This window comes from Moschus berezovskii, chromosome 8, assembly GCF_049115385.1.
Source record: "Moschus berezovskii isolate FMDL1 chromosome 8, NW_MosBer_1.0, whole genome shotgun sequence".
In the NCBI taxonomy this organism is placed as follows: Eukaryota; Metazoa; Chordata; class Mammalia; order Artiodactyla; family Moschidae; genus Moschus; species Moschus berezovskii.
In genome coordinates this window covers 40691260-40711379 of record NC_142467.1, presented here as the reverse complement: position 1 = coordinate 40711379, position 20120 = coordinate 40691260, and the positions used below count along the sequence as shown (strand labels likewise).

The 20120-nt window shown below is 39.7% G+C and overlaps 1 protein-coding gene across 7 annotated transcripts in view; it reads right to left on the bottom strand.

Annotated features, from left to right (window-relative positions):
• EBF1 (EBF transcription factor 1) overlaps positions 1-20120 on the bottom strand; it is a 419723-nt gene that overhangs the window by 394633 nt on the left and 4970 nt on the right. For all 7 annotated transcript variants that reach the window (XM_055429599.2, XM_088838533.1, XM_088838534.1 and 4 more), the window contains exons 5-6: positions 10389-10462; positions 458-526 (exon numbers count right to left, since the gene is read on the bottom strand). In XM_055429599.2, coding sequence (XP_055285574.1) covers positions 458-526; positions 10389-10462 — 143 coding nt within the window. The remainder of the gene's footprint in view (positions 1-457; positions 527-10388; positions 10463-20120) is intronic.

Below are 20120 nucleotides of genomic sequence, written 5' to 3'. Positions count from 1 at the left end.
ACTGCTTTTATGCATAAATAAAACCTTAAAATGTAGATGGATTACGTCCAACAGAACTACTGTAGCTAAAAGTGATAATGATTCAAACATTTTTCAAATAAAAGTTAAATATTTATAAGCACCCAACCACATTTCATAAATCACAGATTATTATTATTTTATTTCTGAAGCTTCCTGGCACAGCATGAGGATTGAGCCAGAGAAAGTCAAGAAAGAAGAACATTCCTTTAGGAGCATGAATCAGACACAAAACTGGAGCAATCCAAGAAAGCGGGCCTCCAAAGAACATTCCATATGGCTTTCCCAGGAATCGCAATAGCTAGCCGCAGCAGATGAAGTCATGACCAACAGGCAAATTTCGGCCACATGCCTTCCTAACCCTCACCCGAGAGCCACACGAGGCAGGTGTTTCATTATAATGAGGAAAAGAACCGACTGAAAGTAGAGTGGTCCCTACCTGTCAATTATCACTGGATCTGAGGGAGTCTCATTTCGGTTGCCACAGCTTTTCTTGTCACAACAGCGGCTGCAGAGCAAAAGCGAGAGGATTTAGTACAACCATTACAAATGTAAAATCATCATTTAGGCAGACAGAAGGTTCAAATTGCTGGGTTGCAAATGCTAGAATTACCACAAAGCCATACCTGGCAATCAACGGATCCCTGGGACAGAATTTTCTGTTTGGGTCACCTATGGGTTAATGCCAGGTTTAACCTCTCCCTGCACAAAGGAGGGAGGGAGAGGGACTCTCTCCGAGCGAGGACTGACAGCCCTAAGATGGGGTCTCCCCATCACTGCCCGCGGAATTGGAAGACTTCACTGTGAAACGCATTATTATTACATCTACCCAATGAGAATATTCAGGGTTGTGGGTGGCTCACTCTTCCCTCAAGATCACACTAATTGCGTGGAACACGTCAATAATGAGGTATGAGTGATTCTCCCCCTCTAGTCATTTTGTATTCAATGGATTCCTTTTTCTTCTCCTTTCTCTTTTATAGGAGACGTTTCCTTCAATCACAGCCTTCCTGAAATCCTAGAACTGTAACGGTCTGATTTGGAACCACGTTCAGAGTGTAAGAATGAAAGTACAACACAATAATTAAGACAAAAAGGAAAGAGAAAACACAACAGAGATCCACACGTCCTCTGGCTTTTGTGCCCTCCACTGGTCATTGCGTAAGTTTTCTGGAAGCAGTATGGACATGGATCCGAAGGCTGGCAAAGGCCTGACAGTGAATGCTCTTTATTAGATCAGAGAAGAGGCAGACACGGGCAAGAAAAGCATCTACTATCAAAATCCCACCCCATGTGTGACCTTAAAGTTGCCAGTGTTTTCTTAAACTGAGATGCTTCTAAAAAGTGAAAAATCAGAGTTTTTGAAAATTACCCATGGTCAGTGGAAGACTATCCATCTGAGACTTGTCTGCAAATAAGAAATGTGTACACTGGCCAGTCTATACCTCAGGGCACACTATAAAAGCATGTATTTGATCAATCATGGAGGTGAGGGAGTTATGTAAGGATTATACGTTACCTGCATCACAAATAAAACATGCATTTTTCTCCCCCTTACACAAGCACACATACACACACACACACACACACACACACTCATTCGACCTAGTGAATCATAGAGCCTAAATTTGGAGAGCTGTTGGAGAGAAACAAACGCTGAACTTTATTTTCAGGACCCAGAAATATACGCCCGCACAGGGGGTCTTTCACCAAAGTTGGGAAGTCTCTCTCTTGGCCATTACTCTATTTCTGAAAAGAGAATCAGCTTCAAAATTTGATGCTCATTTTATTTGTCTCTCATATCTTCAGAAACCAACAGCAAGAATTCTCTTTCCTTTGTCAGAGCCCCAGCTAAAAACCACACCACTCGCCTTAGAGCCGTTCCCTTTCTGGTTCAGAGGAAACAATTTCCTCCAGGTCTGAGTTCAGCTATACTAGGACTTTGAGGGAAAGAAAGCCCAAAGGATCCTAACACCTAAAAGACAGATGTAGAAAAAAAGAGACTGAGAAATCCAGTAGTTGACATCAATGCCAAAAAAGTAATGATAATTTAAAAACTAAACTTTACTATCTCCAGGAACTCTACTTCCCTGCACCTACATTTCAAGGGCTTGCCAGGAGAGTGCAGTGGTTAAGAACACTGACTCTGGACTCAGAGTTGCTTGTGACACTGGAGAAAGATACTTCACCTCCTGGAGTCTTAGTTTCCTCATCTATAAAATGGAGTGATTGCAGTACCCACCTCTAAGTGTGAGGGCACAGGTCTCAAAAAAAAAGCCCATCAACAGAGTCCAAGTCTTTACCCAGGGAGAAAAGCAATGCATGGGAAGGCCTATTTCTCCTTGCTTTTTTTCTTTTCTTTTTCAAAACAGTGATTGGGCAAATCTCCAGAGGTCAAAACCCTCACCATCATCCTGCCTGGACTACTGCCTTTCAGGGACACTTCCAACTTGCCTGATGAGAGTTTCTACATCTTAATATGATCTGACCCTCTCCGTCCTCACTGCACCACCCTCAACCAAGTCGCTTCCATTTCTCACTTGGACTCCACACTGGCCTCCCCTCTACTCTTCACCCAACGGCCAGAGTGATCTTTTCAAAATGTCAGTGGACCTGTCACTCCACTGCCCTAGACCTTTTGAAGGCTTCCCACCACACTGAGAATAAATCTATGGCATGACATGGAGCCAGAACACCTCACCATCTCATCACTCTCCTCCAGTGGGCCACACTCCAGCCTCACTAGCCAGTTTCAGTCTCCACACTGTCTGACCCCAGGCCCAGGTGCGGGCAGGCCTTTGGGCCTGGACTGCTCCTCCTCCAAGCCCTCCCTAGCTAGCCAGCCTCTACCTGCTCTTTGGGGCATCCCAGGTGGCTCAGGGGTAAAGAATCTGCCTGCAATGCAGGAGACCTGGATTTGATCCCTGGAGAAGGAAATGTCAACCCACTCCAGTATTCTTGCCTGGGAAATCCGAGGGACGGGGGAGCCTAGCAGGCTACAGTCCATGTGGTCGCAAAAGAGTCGGACACGACTGAGCGACCAAACAACAGCAACCTCCTCTTTGGGCCCAGGCTTCTAGACTCCTTCCTCAGAGAAGCTGATCTTAATACTTGATAGGCTGCTCCAAGTTTTTCCTTTCAGGGCACTAAACACAAAGCAAATTATATTCTTATGCATATACTTGTGTATTTTTTTGTTACTATCTTTCTCCTCCCACCCCTCCCCCACTAACCCTTAGGCTTCATAAAGGAACACACTGTCAATCTTATTTACCTAGCGGGTAGCTGTAAGGCCTGGGACAGAACAGAGAAGATCAAATAATGGTTGGTTGGTTGGATGACTTCATGAATGAATGAATGCAATATACTAGGGGAATACAATCCAATAGGAAGGTAGCAGATAAAGGAAGCCATGCTGCCCCTCTTAGCAGACGCTGCCCAAGGAAGGAAGGTTCACCCCCACCCCACCCCACCCTTCAGACCACCTCCCCAGGCAAAGCATCACTAGGCTTGAGATCTGCCCTGTGCCTTAAGCACTGTCTTCATCCCCTTAAAATATAAGTGCCCTTGAGTGAAGCCAGCTGAATCGAAGCACAGCCTAAGTGAGAACCACCTTTTCTGCTGTGCCCCAGGGGACCCAGGGCAGAAAGCAGATGCGAAGAACAGAGGTGCAGAAGGACGAACAGAAGAGGAATAAAACAAGGAAAATGGACTAAAGGGCTGGAGGTCACTTAACATCATTTATAAAGAAAACTTTACACAAAGTATGAAAAATAGCCCAACAGGTCTCCTGTCTCTCAGGTCATATCACTGCACTGCATAGTCATCATCCTCAAAACGGGATTCCTGGGCTCTGTGCTGCATCTGGGGCAGTAACAAAGTAGTGTCTATGGTTTAAGCCCACTTTAAAAATAAATGCATATACACATGTGTGTACATACATATGTAAATATGGAACTGTGTGCAGCATTAAAAAGAATGAAGGTGGGTTTGTCCACATCATCACAGAAAGAAGTCTACATCATATTATGACCTGAGAAAGCCAAACTGCAGAATAGCATGTATGGGGGGTGTGTGTGTGTGTGTTAGGTCACTCAGCCGTATCCAACTCTGAGATCCCATAGACTGTAGCCTGCCAGGCTTCTCTGTCCTAATGGAGTGAGTTGCCATTTCCTGTTCCAGGGGATCTTCCCAACCCAGGGATCAAACCCACATCTCTTGCACCTCCTGAACTGGCAGGTGAATTCTTTACCACTCGCGCCACCTGGGAAGCCCCACATGTATGGTATGGGTATGGTCCAACTTCTGGGAGAAAGAAACCAGTAGGAGAGACGGAGAGAGGAGAGGAAGAAACAAATTGTCACAAGCTACCTCAGTTCCCTCAAATTTCTGCACAAAGTGACAGCCTATGAAAGCCCTTCCCTTACCACCCCCAGAGCTCTCCAGCCCCTCATCCTGCTTCACTTTTCTTCCGAGCACTCATTTTATATTTATTTTTCTTCTTTATTGTCTGTCCGTGAGTACAGAGGTCTTAGACTATTCTGTTCATCCCTATGTCCCCAGCAACCAGAACAGAGCACAGCACACAGTAGGTCCTTTGGAAGAAAAATAGAGTGTACATATTGCATTGCTGTATTTCGGCAGTATTTTTATTGCAATATTACTTTCCTATCAAGAAACTAAAAATTAACTGCAAATTGGGAAAGGAAGGTATTCCTTTAGGCTGAGCCAGCATCTAACCTTGTGAATCTCCCTACTTCTAATGCAAAGCCAAGCAGAACAAAGACCTGTCCTTCCTTCCTTCCCCAAGATGGTTCTTTCTCTCCTTTCCTCTCTTCTCCAAGCTGAACTGCCCCCTCCCCACACCCAGTTCCCTCTACTGAACCCAGAGGACCAAGAATGTGGGTACCAACCTCTACCACACACAAGGCAGGCATTAACCAAGAGGGGCAGGATGAAAGGAGAACAGATGCACTTGTGTTTAAGACAGAAGAGGTCTTGGGATGAAATAATACAATACATGGAACAACACACACAAAAGCATTCCAAGGGAAAAGCTACCATGTCAACAGAAGAATCACAGTGCTAACTCCATTCCCATGATGGCACGACTGATGGACCTTGATCCCCTCACATGCTGTTCTTGAAACTCTTACTATGTGTGCCAGGCACTGCACCAGGCACAGACCTGGCATTTGCTCCCTAAAGCAGGCATCCATCAGGGGGCTTGGAGTTTCCTCATTTGCCTTGTCACAGAGCAGGATTCCCACTACTTCACATCCCTTCTCAACGTGCACCCCAAGTGGCAGGAGACCAATGTGGCCCAATCACAGGAGGGGGGCCCTGCCGCACCTGGGGTCCTACATACACTGTGGACTCAAAACAGCAGCCCTTTCCCCAGCAAGACTATGTATCCCTCAGACAAGCTTGTCCAGGGAAAACCAAGCTTGTGAGTCTCTTTCTGAGCAGCATGGCATAGGTAGTGCATCTCTAGCACACTGACACATGGCTTCATAAATCAGAGCAAGAGACGTTTCCATCTTCATCTCAGGGACATGGAACTTCTTCCCAGAAGTAGAGGCTCTCTTAACTGGAAGAAAGCATCACCTCCACCTCTAAGCTTTACAACAGAAAACAAGATTATTTTACCCATTTAGCCAAAATGACTGGAGAATGAGCATACGGTTATCTGAACAATTTCTGATTAATCCTAGTAAGTTCATTCTTTCCCTCAGTTAACCAACTTATTCAGGTTTTCCCATTCTTAAAAAAAAAAGATTTGCTCCTTCTTTTGTTGAGTTGATTTCTTCACTGCCCAACTATCTCCTTGCCAGAGCCTCCATCACTTCTTCCCACCTGCATCCCACAAAACCTGGCTTTTGGGTTAGCACCTACTTGAATATAATCTCTTGAAGTTCACCAGTGACTTTCTGGTGCTCTTCTCAGTCTTCAGGTCCATCTGGATCTCCCTACACTTATTATGTAGATGGCTCCCTGCCTCTGAAATACCCTCCTTTCCTTTCTATCTCCTGTATGCTCAAGGTTCTTTTTCCTCATTCTTGAATGCACTAAGAGTGACATTGTTCCCTGAGAATGTATCCACAGCCTCTCCTCTTTCTAATGTCCCATTCCCCCATCGATCCCACGTAAGGCCATAGCTTCACCTTGCACCTTTGTGAAAAGACCTCAGAAGTTGATTATCCTTCACCCTGACTGCCCAGATCCAGGCCACAGACTCACCATCTGCAGACCTCTCCCCACAGAAATCCCACTTGGACCACCAACAAATGTACCAAAACACTCCTTTGAACACTCTCTAAAATCCCTGTCCTGTCTCACCTTCCTCCCAACCCCTGCAAATACATCCTCCCTTCTCTTAGCAGCCACGGTCTTTGACCCCATGTCTCATCCCAGTCCACTCTTTCTACAGTGCTGTCTAGTCACCAGCTTCAGGTCTCATCTCCCAGGCTAACCTGTCAGCTCTCCTACTGCAGGGGCCAGTCCGTTCTGGCTCTTCATTCCACTGTGTTTTTGCAAAGAGTAGAAGAATGATTGAAAATATCCTTAACCAGCATACCTAGAGTGAACAAAGCATGTTAACATCTTAGTAGCCATTTCCCTTCCTTTCAACAGTCTCTTACCATCTTTCTCTCTGAGCAACTTTGTGACTTTGTGCCAGGTACTTAGCTAGATACTGTAGATGTTGCTACTACTACTCCCACTACTTCCACTGCTTCTGTTAACATCAATGCTGATACTCTGCTGTGACTAATAACAATCAACATTCAGTACTTACTATGTGTCGGATTTTACAGGGGTTGCTGCTGCTGCTGCTGCTAAGTCACTTCAGTCGTGTCCGACTCTGTGTGACCCCATAGACAGAAGCCCACCAGGCTCCCCCATCCCTGGGATTCTCCAGGCAAGAACACTGGAGTGGGTTGCCATTTCCTTCTCCATTTACAGGGGTTATAGGATTGAATCTCAATAATGACCCTATGACAGAAGTCACAGTTTCACACATTTCTCCTCATTTCACATATAGGCAAATAAAGCAGAGAGGAAAACTAGACAACTTCTTCATCTTCAAGGAGCTCTTAGTCCAGCAAAGAAAGACTTGCCCTAGACGTATAGTTACAATGTGCCGAGTGTACAGGTACAGTGTGCCAAAAGAAAAGCACAGGACACAATACGAGCACAGAACACAGGGGCCTCACTCAGGCCAGCAACCAGGGACACTGCCCTAAAGAAACATGCTTCAGTGGGAATCTGAAGAAAGAAATGAGAAAAAGCCAGCCCAAGAGGAGGGAAGAACGAGGCATATCAAGGGCCCAGGCTTACCCCGAGAGCTCACGGTCCACAAGGCATGAGGTAATGACAGTAGGGAAAGAAGGCTCTCCTAAAGAGCACTCATCCCCTGTGACTGTCCTGTGTCCTGGAGAGGAAGAAAACCTGCTTCCACCTGCCTGGCGGGGACTGGAAACTGGACTCACCTTCCAAGCAGAGTTTCTATTTTCCCTTCACATTTTAAACACGAGATGTGGACGTGCATATAATCAAATCCTTTGTGGAATGAATCCTGCTTTTGCATTTTGAAGAGCTTCATCCCCAAGTACTAACAAAATGTAAAGATGACTGGTATGATAGATTCCAGTTACCCAAAATGCAGAACCTCTCCCAGAATTCCATGGAAAGAGTTCTATGCCATCAAGTCAAAGGGGTTTTGTCTCAAAGAGAGACAGTAATTATAATCCCATGGCAGCAAGTCCTTTATATAGCTCATGCAATGGATTACCCTCTCAACAGAACAAAACTGGTATTTTATATTTGCAACCACCTTATGTGTAATCCCCTGATGCTTTTTTTTTTTCCTCTGCCGATAACAAAACAGAATCAACCCAAGCCCTTTCCTGTCACTCTAAATTCTGTCTCCTTTACCATAGCTTCAATGTACTATAAATATACCTCTTTTGTGACATAAATGCAAAGTTTTATTGTGCAGTTAGCCTTGATAGAAAGCACTGCAGAAAGTTGTTTAGAAATTAAATATCTAAAACAAGCTATTTTAAAATCCAAGGCCCTCACTATTTCATGTCTGCAATGAAGAAATTTCATCTTAGGGAAAGCAAGCTGTCTTTCACACCATATGGTTAATGGTGGTGCATAGCAATTAGCCAGGCTGATTAATGGTGAACAGACTCTAATTTTATGCTTATAATTGAGCCTGCATTTGCACCCCTGGTGCAAATTCAGCACATCCCAACTTCCACTTACAACAGGCAAGAAATCAAGAGAAATAGGATGGTGTGGAAAGTGAGAATTTTTTCTGAAGCCCCCTAAAGAGCATCAGATTTGCAATTTAAAAGACTGTTAGCCACACAATAGATGACAGGCTTATGTAATAGGGTCATGGCAGCCTGGTAAACAAACAGTACCCCTTCCACATCTATAGGCAGCCAGGAAAACCTTCATCTGTAACATTAGCAGAATGACATTTTGAATATGACTTTTCCGTTTTAGCCACACAATACAAACATCAGTTGCCTTCAGTGGCTTGAAGATTTTATTTTTTGCTATTTTTATGTTTCTGAAAAATAGAACATCAGCAGTAAAGCACCCCAACCAGCATAATAAAATACTTTGGGCCAATGAATTTTAAAAACAAGAAAAAATATAAACTGCATTAATAGAGGGTAGGCTTATGTGTGAAAGGCATAATATATCTTTAAGTATTTTAAGAATAGAATTATTCCTAGCACAGTGCAAACATGTACAGATATGAGATGCAAATCTATGATTTACAGATATTAGTCGGCCTATTGGTTGAGATCCATCTTCCTGTCTGTCTCCAGTTTGCTAGAATTATATGGAACAGAATACAGAGAATTCATGCTAACAACATGCTAATTGTGGGAAGGTAAAACAGAGATATGGTTGGAAATGAAGTAATATGAAAGAGGTCATTTTTTAATGTTCTTCAAAATGATTTTACTTATTTATTCTGAAAAGTGAAGCTCAGCTCTAATTGTGCAGCTGCTGTGTGCAGTATAACACTAATTTTGCCTAAAAATATCTTCTAAGAAATCCCTGATCGTATTTTGGGATTTTGTTGCTGCTTTAAAGTTAGAGAAAAGTAACCTGTTTGGGGAATAATTAATAAATTTTACAAATCACTAAAGTGAAAACTTGTGAAACTCCTGTATATTTTAGAATAATATATTACAGGTATGTTTTTTAAAAGGAGAAAAAGAAACTTTGATTTACATACATAATTATATATGAAGAGGAAGTTAATATTTGAGACTTCTCTAAGGAAACATATTCACCTCTTTTCTATTTTACTTCCACCTGTAGAGTTTTCAGATTGCTTTGCCCACAAGTCCCTGAGCAGCAAATAAAGCCCACCCATGCTGAAGTAGCAGCTGAAATCCCTACACGAATTGGTCAGAAATAGACTGGAGTCAGGCACGCTTTGTGCCAGGAGAACCCGCATGGCTAACAAAGCAATTAGTGGCCCTTCCCTGATGCAGAGTGTCATCGTCATGCTTTATCCAATTACTCAGAATATATCGGAAGCAAAGTGCCAGTGTTATCTGACAAAGAATAAGAACCTAAACTGCAAGTTAAAAGGCTGTTTTCTGGTTTACTCTCTCCCATACAGAGGGTTGGCTGAGGCCAGGGAAGTGAATGTGGTCTGGTTTCACAAGCAGCTTCAGACAAAAATAAAGATACTCATTTGTGGACAGCATGAATGTTCACACCTTTCAGGGACTCATCTTTGCTTTCTTTCCAAAAACACACCATTTAAGAAACATGAGCTACACTGTCACAGTTATATAAAAGGTACGGAAGATTAAGAGATCAGATGCAAGGTAGGGGTAGGGGCAGGGAACCACATTCAGTTCAAGGAGGAATGATGCCGATGTGGATGGTCATATTTTTAAGTGGAAAAATTAAAAAGAGGAACTATAACTTTCAAGTCTTCTCCAAACAGAGACTTCTGCTGACATCAATAGAACTCTTACTCATTTTATTAGCAATGCAGTTGAGTGCATATATTAACACTAGAAGGGTTATATTGTATTTCATTCAACTGACAGGAAAAAGGGAAGGGCACTGTTTTGTGCCCATTAACAGTGTGATATCAAAATGGAAACATAACTTTCAGGATGAAATCTAATAAATAATTGAGAACCACTGTGATGTCTGACACTTTACTACCAAATACATCTCACAGCTTTTAGTTTTGTTTAACAGAACAGAAACGTATACACCAAAATAGGCCTGAACTCACCTAGAATTCAGAGGTACAAATTTGAGATACAAATTCATCTTCTCTTTGGCAATTAAAGACAGAACAAGGTATTCCTTACCTGCACATGATCTCGTGTGTGAGCAACACTCGGCACATTTCTGGGTTCTTATCTTGGCCTTCATATACTATGGCCTGTGAACAAAGGAAGGATTTAAGAATGGAACTAAGTAGCAGAGAAAAACTATCACAGTCGAGTTCTTGACCACTCACCACCGCCCCAAGCAAGGCCAATTAGCTTTCAGAGCCGAAGCCCTCACAGGGCTGACCCTTTCAAGACAGCTGATGAGGATCAACCCACATGGAGTGGAAGGGGATACATTCCTCTTTGTCCCATCAACCACCTTGTTATAACGCACATCTCTGGATACTTTTATGAGATGGGCTTCTGTTGTCAAGACAACCACAACTCTCTCTTTAATTCAGAATAAAAATAAATCTAATCAATGGGGAAGGGAAAATCCAGAAGGGTTTAGGAGATTGAGATACTAGTGATTTAAAATACACAAAAACACATGGATTTGATTTTTAAATAATTGTTATTTGTCACCTCATGTTACTGCTTTCAGCTCCAAATTGTAATGTTCTAGAGGTAAGTAGTAGAAAACAAGTGAGGGTATGGTTAATGAGTCCACTCACTGTCTTCTTTGAGATGATTCATCAATCAGGGGAAACCCTTCCTGCCTACACTAAAACATGTGTTCTCCAGGGCGTACACCCACCCAAATAGTAGAATCTGCCTGCATATGCTGGGGGAAGGGTGAGGGGAAGTTCAGCCATAGTTAACTCCCTCGACCAAGAAGAACTGCATCTGACTCTGAAAATTTGGAGTCCCAAACCACCTCACCATCCAAGATATTTTTATCTGCTTTTACTTATATGTGTACAAACACTTTCCTTAAGGTCACCAGAAGTTTTCCTGAGACCTCTGCTTCCTGGAAGATCTACCTTTGTTAACACCTGGCCAAAGAAAAAATTCATAGCTATGGGTAGAGGAGTGTGCTACACGAGTATACATTTAAACTAACTTAACAATGTATCACCACAGAATACTGATATAACACAGCTTCAAATTGTTAATAAAATTACTTTCACACATTCAGATAACTCTCAGTTTCTTGGTGATGAAACTACCTAAATTAACTGGAGATTTTTTTTTTTTTTTAGGACACACAGAAACTACAGTAACCAACTTGTATTTGGCTGAAATGTGCTCTCTTTATGAACCTGGGACTTTCAAAACCATAAATGATAGGGGACAGCTTATGAAATTGTGTGTGCAAACCCTCAGAACAGGTTCTGATTTTATATAACTCAACAACAAAACAAAAATTGCAACAAATTAAAAAATGACAAAAAGAACCTAAATAAGGAGAAAACCGTTCTCTACCACTGACCCATCAAAAGCCTTTCTTTTATGACTGGCCTACTATAACCCTGTATTTTTAATGTTTTATTTTACCATAGTTTTAGACATACAGAAAAGTCCCTAGAACATATAAAAATTTCCAAGATACTTTACCCAGATACTTCACTTTACCCAGATGCTGCCAATGTTTACATTTTAGTAAACTAAATTTATTCATCTTTCCCTATTCTCTTTTCCTGAACCACTTGTTAACTGCAGACATGCCCTCAATACTTCAAGATGCACTTCCTTAAGACAAGAAATTCTCTTACATAACCACAGCACAATTATCTGAATCAGAAAATGAACATTAGTACAACACGATAATGTAAACACCTGAGATTCACCGGTTGGGCAATGATGTCCTTTACAGCAAAACAAACACCCTAATAACAATCACTGCATCCAATTGTCATATCGCCTTCAATAAGAAATATTCCTGAGTGTTATTTCATGACATTGTTGAAGAATAGAGGCAAGTTATTTTGTAGAACCATCCTCAGTTCAGGTTTGTCTAATGTTTCCTCAGACTAAAGTTATGTAACTCAGGGCTGGAATACCACTGACATGACGCCGAGTTCTTCTCAGTGTATCCCATCACTCTGTCAGCAAGTTCCACCAATGGCAGCAAACTCTGACTATTTGGTTAAGGGAGTGCTTGCCACCCATCAGACAGCACAGCCAGATCTATGTAAAGTCACTAGTTCACTTGACGTAATTCATAACTATCTTCTGGTTAGATCTCATATGTGGTGCTACAAACTTTTAACTACGCACCTTCTGCAAAATCCCATTATCACTCCATGGTTTGTATGTTCTCTTAACACCCCCGATAACCTCTGTTTCAACTTCAGTTTTCTGTCACACTAAACTAATACAAGTAACTTGGAAAACAAAATTCACAAGTATTAATGGGATTTTCCCCTCCTGTTTAAAAAATAATAATTTGGCTTTTTTAGGAGGAAGGAATATCAATTACATCAGACCTTCTCATTTTGATTCTTTCTAGATAATACCAGTATTATTTTTACTGAGACTACTGGTTCCTCTGAAACCAGTGGACCCATGATGATACTCCATTTAACATAGGCTGCAGTGAAAATATGTTGATGATTCCCCTAAAACAGTAGATGATCCACGGACTCCTAGGAATTCCATCTTTTTATCTTTGGTGACTGAACATCATTTGCTGCAAGCCCAGGGCCTCCGTAATACATCTCTACCAAATGTCAACCTGCCACTTCACTTCTGGCAACAGAGACTTCCTCTACATTAAGCACAGAAAAATGAAAGCATGAGTTTGGATTTGCTCAGAAATACTTAAACTCTGGGGACAAATGGAAGCAGGAAACTTCTGCTGTCCCTTTCCTTGGGGTCTCAACACAACAAAACTTTTCAGCATATAAACACAGATAAACAAGTGCTTGCTGCTTCTGTGACTTCTGAAATAAAAGCAAGTGAAACAGAGTCTTTTTCCTCTCCTTTTAAAGAGTAGAACTAAAATCCTGGAAATAGAGTAATCTAGAACCTCAGTGTCATAGCATTAGCTAGCTATACAGTGGAACTCCATTAAAGGCATCTCCACCTCCAACCTCGCCTGTTTTTTTTTCCACTGAGAAAACTTATTAACACACACACACACACACCATCTTATAAAAATATGGTCTGAGAAATCAACATTCTGATGAGATCCAACATAGGAAAACAGGATAAATCTATTTTGATAAGTGTCTCTGATGTAGTGTGTCAACAAGACAGACTCTCTAAAAAATGCCAACAAGTTCTCTCGGGCTTTCACACACATCAAGTCCCTACCATCTACATTTAGTACACACGTCAAGACTGGCTCACAGTTCAGCAAACCCAGACTTCAAGCCTAAAGTGAAAGGGATCCTCTAGCACAACTTAGGGAAAAGTTTCTGCTTTTCTTCGTAATTTAAATATGTGCCTCTGTAGGGTGTGAGTAAAGCTCCTTGAGGCTTGGATCAGCTGGGAGGTCACAAAAGCTTATAAACAGCATTGACCACTTTAAGTGAAACCACTTTAATAGACAGCTGGTTTAGGACCTAGACAATGGGACACCAAGAAAAAGGCTTATTTTCATCCTCCATAGTAAATCATGCGTCTGCTCACTGGGAAGAAGGTAGTCTGCTGTGAGACCGACAAAGACAACAGTGGTTTAAATAAATCAATGTGTTCATCACGGGTAAGAATGGGAGGCCTGTTACAGAGGTGGGCAAGAGGGGGAGAGAAAACATATAAAATATATTATTTAAATAAATGAATCAATGGTGAATCAACCAAAAAACAAACCAAAAAAAAATTACAATATCAGGTAAAAAAGATGTTTACGTTAATCCTTCCAATGCAAATATAAACCTTAGGTGGCAGGAATGCTTCGATAGGAAGAAAAGGAAAAGAATAAACAGCACAAAATTCATCTCAGCTTTAAAAACCTAGTGAAACTGACAAAAAATAAAGTTGTCAAAACTTGACAAATTTGGAAATTTATTATTCTGAATATACTAGCCTCCCTTTTCTTAATGTTCTCTTCTAATGAGCATAGTTAAATTATCACAACTATTCTAAATACCCCATTGATTTCCATACTGAAGGTTTTTTCAGAAATAATTTTTTATAATTAACAAAAATGAAGGAAAAATAAGAATTGTTAAACTTTTACATCCTTACACAGCAACACTGTCAGAAGGTTTACCGTAAGAGGATGAAATGCCGGCAGCTTCAAATGCCCATTAACCTATACCATCTTTGAAAAGAAATAAAATAAATTGAGAAACTCTGCCTCGGTTGCTACTGTTTTAGAAGGCATCTTGTGAAGTACGGTTCATCTCTGCGTTTCTAAAATACCACTGGGTCTTAAAAGTTAACTGAAACCTACTACAGATAAAGACCATGCAGTAAAACAAAAAATACATGGTAAACTTACACTGGGATCACACATCAATGGGATGCCAAAGAAAATAGAGAGAACTAAGCATGGTTTTCTTTGTATACTTTTCTAATAGTTTTAACTCTTTGTGTCCAAGGCCAAAACAAAATGGGCAAAGAGAAAACTTTGATTCATCAAAATCTGAAAGGGTTTTAGGAACAAAATGTTTTCATTAGGAGTCTTCTTGGTTTACAAACAAACCATTAAGAGACTTGTCATCATCAACTGAGAAAGAGAGAATGAAAGGAAAGAAAGAATGGAAGTAAAGAAGAAAGGAAGACAGACTGTGGTTTTGTCGCTAAGTCATGTCCAACTCTTGGGATCCCATGGACGGTAGCCCTCCAGGCTCCTCTGTCCATGGGATTTTCCAGGCAAGAATATTGGAGTGGGTTGTCATTTTCGTCTCTAGGGGATCTTCCAGACCCAGGAATTGAACCGGGGTCGTCTGCATTACAAGCAGATTCCTGCATTGCAGGGGATTCTTTATTGACTGAGCTACAAGGAAAGCCCAGACAAGTTACCTATAACTAACAAAAACTCCTAATTTTCTATTTAAATCAAAACAGCAACCTTGAAAATATGTCACTTTTTTTTTCAAACTGAAAATAAAAAGCCAAACCTAATTTGTCACCTTAAAAATACATTCACAAACACACAAAGTATCTCTCTCAACCAGAAGTGTCCTCTAAACACAGTCAACATGCCTTTGGCAGCAAAATGCCAAGAACTGAAACTAATCAAAAAATAATATAAATACCTACACTATCAACATACAGTAACATTAATCATTACATTTGACCACCGAGTTCTAGCACTTGTCATTAAAATAAAAAAAAGTATTAGCTAATATGGTTCAGGAAACTTCTAGTAGGTGAGGGAGTCTCAGTTAAAAATTAACCTATGCCAAAGAAAACACTACAAATTTGACATTTCATAAACAATTGTGTCAAACATCAATCCAAAATTAATAGTGGAATAAATTTTTAAAGTTATTTTGCTTCAATTAGCAGTTTTGCTACTGGTGAACAAATTAATACAAAAATGTAACTTAAGCTCAGCTGCTAAGCAGGCCTGTTAGTAGAACTGAATTAGGAAAGTTGCAAAGGAATGATATCGTATTCAGTAAGCTGTTCAGTTACATCACAGCCCTGAAAAAAAAGAGAATGTGTACCAAAAGCAGTTAGCTTCAGAATGCATCTTTTGTGCCTCAAAGAAATAAAATCTCTCATATTATTCAAACACCAAGATAAAAACTGAATCATTATAACAATATCGTACGATAGTTCTCTTTCTAGCAGTAATAAAAGATATTTCACTCATACGATAACTACATTTACATCTATATTAGCAGATACAACTAGCTTTGTTAACTCAATGGGGTAATAATAGTAATAATAAAATAATAAAATCAGAGAATTTATTAAGCACTTAATATATGCCAGTCACTGTTCTAAGCACTTTTCACGTATGAACTCATTTTCACAACAGAGCTTCCAGGTAGGTGCTACCATTCCTTCCATTAGTTTCCAAATGCTTACACATTTTAATAACTAAGACCAAATCATTCTTGCTCGACAACTATATAAACAATTCACCAACATCCAAACACTTCTTCATCCCTCAGCAATATAAGACATGAGAACAGACTATCTAAGCAGTCATACAAGTTCAATAAATGCATCGCTACTAATACGTTCGTTTTTAATGCTGTTCAAACATTCACATGGAAACAGCTCTAGCGTAAATATCCCCGAACAAATGGCTGTATATTATCCAGGAGGGAGCAGTTGGACCGCCAGACTGGGAAAGTACTAGGCCATCTGGCTCCAGCAATCTCTCCAAAACCATCAGCTTTGTTTTCACCCCCAGACTCCAAACAACACATTTTCCACTGTGATGAGTTTACATTTTCCCAAACACAGGTCCCGATCATGCATAAAAATCCCAAACTTCTTCATTCCTCTATGTGCAAGGAAATTTAAATCACCTGCATTTTTGACATGTTACCAAAAGAGAAAGCTGCTGAAATATGGCTCCTAACTATAAACTTGCCCTGTCCTTTTTTGTTTATTTGTTTCCTCAAATAAAGAATCTCTCTGCTGGCCTTGTTGAATTCCTTGGGAAATTATTGATACACTAAAAATGTGTTTATCTACCAATGAAGAACCACAAACAGAAAGAGTTGTTAATCAATTCTACGTAGCTGTGGCAGGATATAATGAAACAATCAATAGGAAAAAATGCACTTGCATCAATAACTTAAAGTACCGGGAACATCAAAATAAATATATAAAGATTAGCTGGAAAGAGAACTATGACAGCAGTTCTGATTACTGTATCTTAGACTTCTCACTGCTCTGGGACTTTTAAGGGGTCCCCTCACCATACTGCCTACGTTCAAATCCATACATACCAGGATTATGTGACTATTAATTTTCCCTTTACAAAAAAAGGGCTTTGGTTTGGGGGCAGGGAGTGTTTGTTTTTGATAACTTTATGGAATTTAGTACTCTTTCTTTGAACTATAAAAAATGGCGCTTTTTTCAAAGTAAGATGGTAGGAGGGAAGAAAAATTAAAGGTTTTTTTCAAAAAATAATTTAACAATAACTCACTGAAGCAATCAAAGAACATAATATTTCAAATACTACAGGAAAATCTAAACAGAAGCATATCAAACCTCAGACCTCTCTCCCTGAGTTCATTTGAGTTTCCACAGTAGATACTGTTGTTAGATGCAACAGCCATAAACTTCTGGATCCTACAGGCCCTTTTGCATGCTCTCTAATGGAATACCAAAAACAGCAATGACACAAAAACAACCTATTTTTAGTCCAGCTAAACTTGGTTTTGAAAAACCCTTCCCAAAAGCAAGCTTATTTTCCAGTTGCGGAGAAGTATTTTAAATATCATTATATCCTTTTTGTTCTATGAAAAAAGTACAGGGATGAGAGGCTCAGATCCTTACACATTCATTTCTAATAAAGCTTCCCCTTTCCTGGTAGAGTCCAAAATTAAAAGTCATTACCCAAAACAGTGTAATGAGACACTTTGAAAAGGTGTGAAATACTATGTCATACCAATACATCTTGGTTGATTGAGTACATTTCTGTTTGATCTCAGTGCCACTAACTCCACCCAAGATCAGGAACACTCTACTAAAATATCAAGTGCACAGCTAGTTTTGAATTTTGCTTGCCAAAGATTCCCTTCGAGTTTTAACCCCAACTTGTGAATCAAAGATATGACATCACATACATAAAGCTGCATCTGATATGAAAAATGTTATGATAAATTAGCAGCTAAGACACTTGAACTATACCGAGATATTCCCTCTGAAATTTATGATGTTATTAGAACTTATCGCATCACTGAAATTATTCCATTCTGCAACAAAACTCTAAACATCAAAATTGTGAGTCGATCTGTAAGAATTTCACAGGGGAAAAAAAGTAAGTATTTAATCAGTCACCTATATCAAGCTTCTGATTGAAGGGGCACTGCATACTTAAATAAAAAACTTAAGAAATTTAAAAATCAGACTTGGCATTTTAATGATCATAGAATAATTTCAAAGCTAGATGAGAATCCACAGTTTTACTTATCAAGGCTAGAACAAAATAATTACATCACAGCTAAGGAGAGTCAGGCTCTTCATGCTGATCTGCTTTTTGAAGACTATTGTATTAGCTGTGTACACAAGAAGTTAACCTACTTCCCAAACTCTTACAGCACATAATCAAGGAACAAGCAACCGGATAACGGGCAGAGATTGCCTTTCAAAGTAAAAGCTACAGAGAAGGCATTAGACAACTATTATGAAAGCAAACAGGTATGCCTGGAAAAATCTTTTTTCTTGATATTTTTAGACTAAATTCAGATAATTACTACACTTTTTTTCAGGTCACTCCCCACCAAAATATGCAATTGCCTACATTTACAATTTTAACTTTCAGGGAGATGTCACAGTATGGCAAACGACTTTCTTATACCTGCTCTTACTATATTTTATTCTGGTCCCACCTCCACCCTGGAAAATCAATTCTTGTGGCACTTTTTTTTTTTTTTACAGGGCCTAAAATAAAGTTTTGAGAGAAGGTATCACTTCCAGCATATCCTAATTTTATGTTCCTTACAACTATTCATTTCATAGAGCTGCCTATAATTTAATATTTAAGTGGCCAATATTTCACAAGCAGACAGGTCTTACATACTGGTTTGTGGGGATGTTTTTATCTTTAAAAATTAAACTCTAATAAGTACATAGTTCGGAATATGTATTAGAATTCATACTTTTCCTCTTCCCCTCCCATCTTTTCTTTCCTCTGATGGAAATGGAAGAAAAAGATAGTCGAGGTATCAAACACAATTTTTTACACAAAACTCCACTTAAGACATTCTTGTTTTGATATCATTTTTTTTAAGTTACTGAAATCAAGATTTTGTGACTTATTTGGCAGGAAAAACATTTTAAAAAAAATACAGTGTATCCAAATGAAAGGGAATTAGCCTATGTAATAATCAAAGCCAGTATAATAATAATAAAACAATGATATTAATAACAGTAAAAGTATAAATGTGCATTTACTCTGAACGAACAACTAAGAAATAAAACAGATCTTCAAGAAAGTCAAATATTTAGGCTAATAATTTGAAACAGATTTCAAGAGATATGTATTCATCATTTTAAAAAATACATTTCATCCTCTCATGTTTTTTACTTGGCTCACAATGAAATATGAAGGTAATAATTACAATTAGCTGTTATTTAATTAGTCCTTGCTGAGTAGATTTTAAAACTTCCAACAGCTGGGTGCATTTTATACAACATATTTAAGCCATGGGTATCTAAAAACAATTTTTAAATATGCATGTATACCCTAAATCGAAACTTTCCAAGCCAGTATCTATGAAAACTGTGTCCCCCTTTTTAAAGGGAATATTTTAAAATCACAATCAAGCAAATGAGCTTTAACCCTCTCACTAAATTGGTGGTTAGTACACAATGGGTCACTTTCTCTTTGTTCTGATTTCTTTCCCCCACCCAATAAAACTGTCTTCTTTTTTGTTACTAAATCCTCCAGCTACCTAACCAGATATTTAATTGCTAAACTTTTTCTTAAAATTAAAAAAAAAAAGTTTCTGCCCCTCGTTAAAACGTCAGACCTCTTTCTGACTCGGCTCATAATTGTATCTTTTAAACCATAATTCAACCTTAATGTATACTGCTTGGCACCCGCGTGTTGGGTAGCTTAAGAAAACGCCGTGTATGTACCTTTAAGACCACAAGCTCACTCACGCTGCCTGGCTTCTTGCCAAACTTGGAGGCAAGAGCAGGAGGATTTTTGCAAAATACCCCCTAACAATTGTTGCTCCCTCTTCCAATACTACCACCATCGCCATCTCTCTTTTTTTAATGCGTAGAATAGGTCATCTA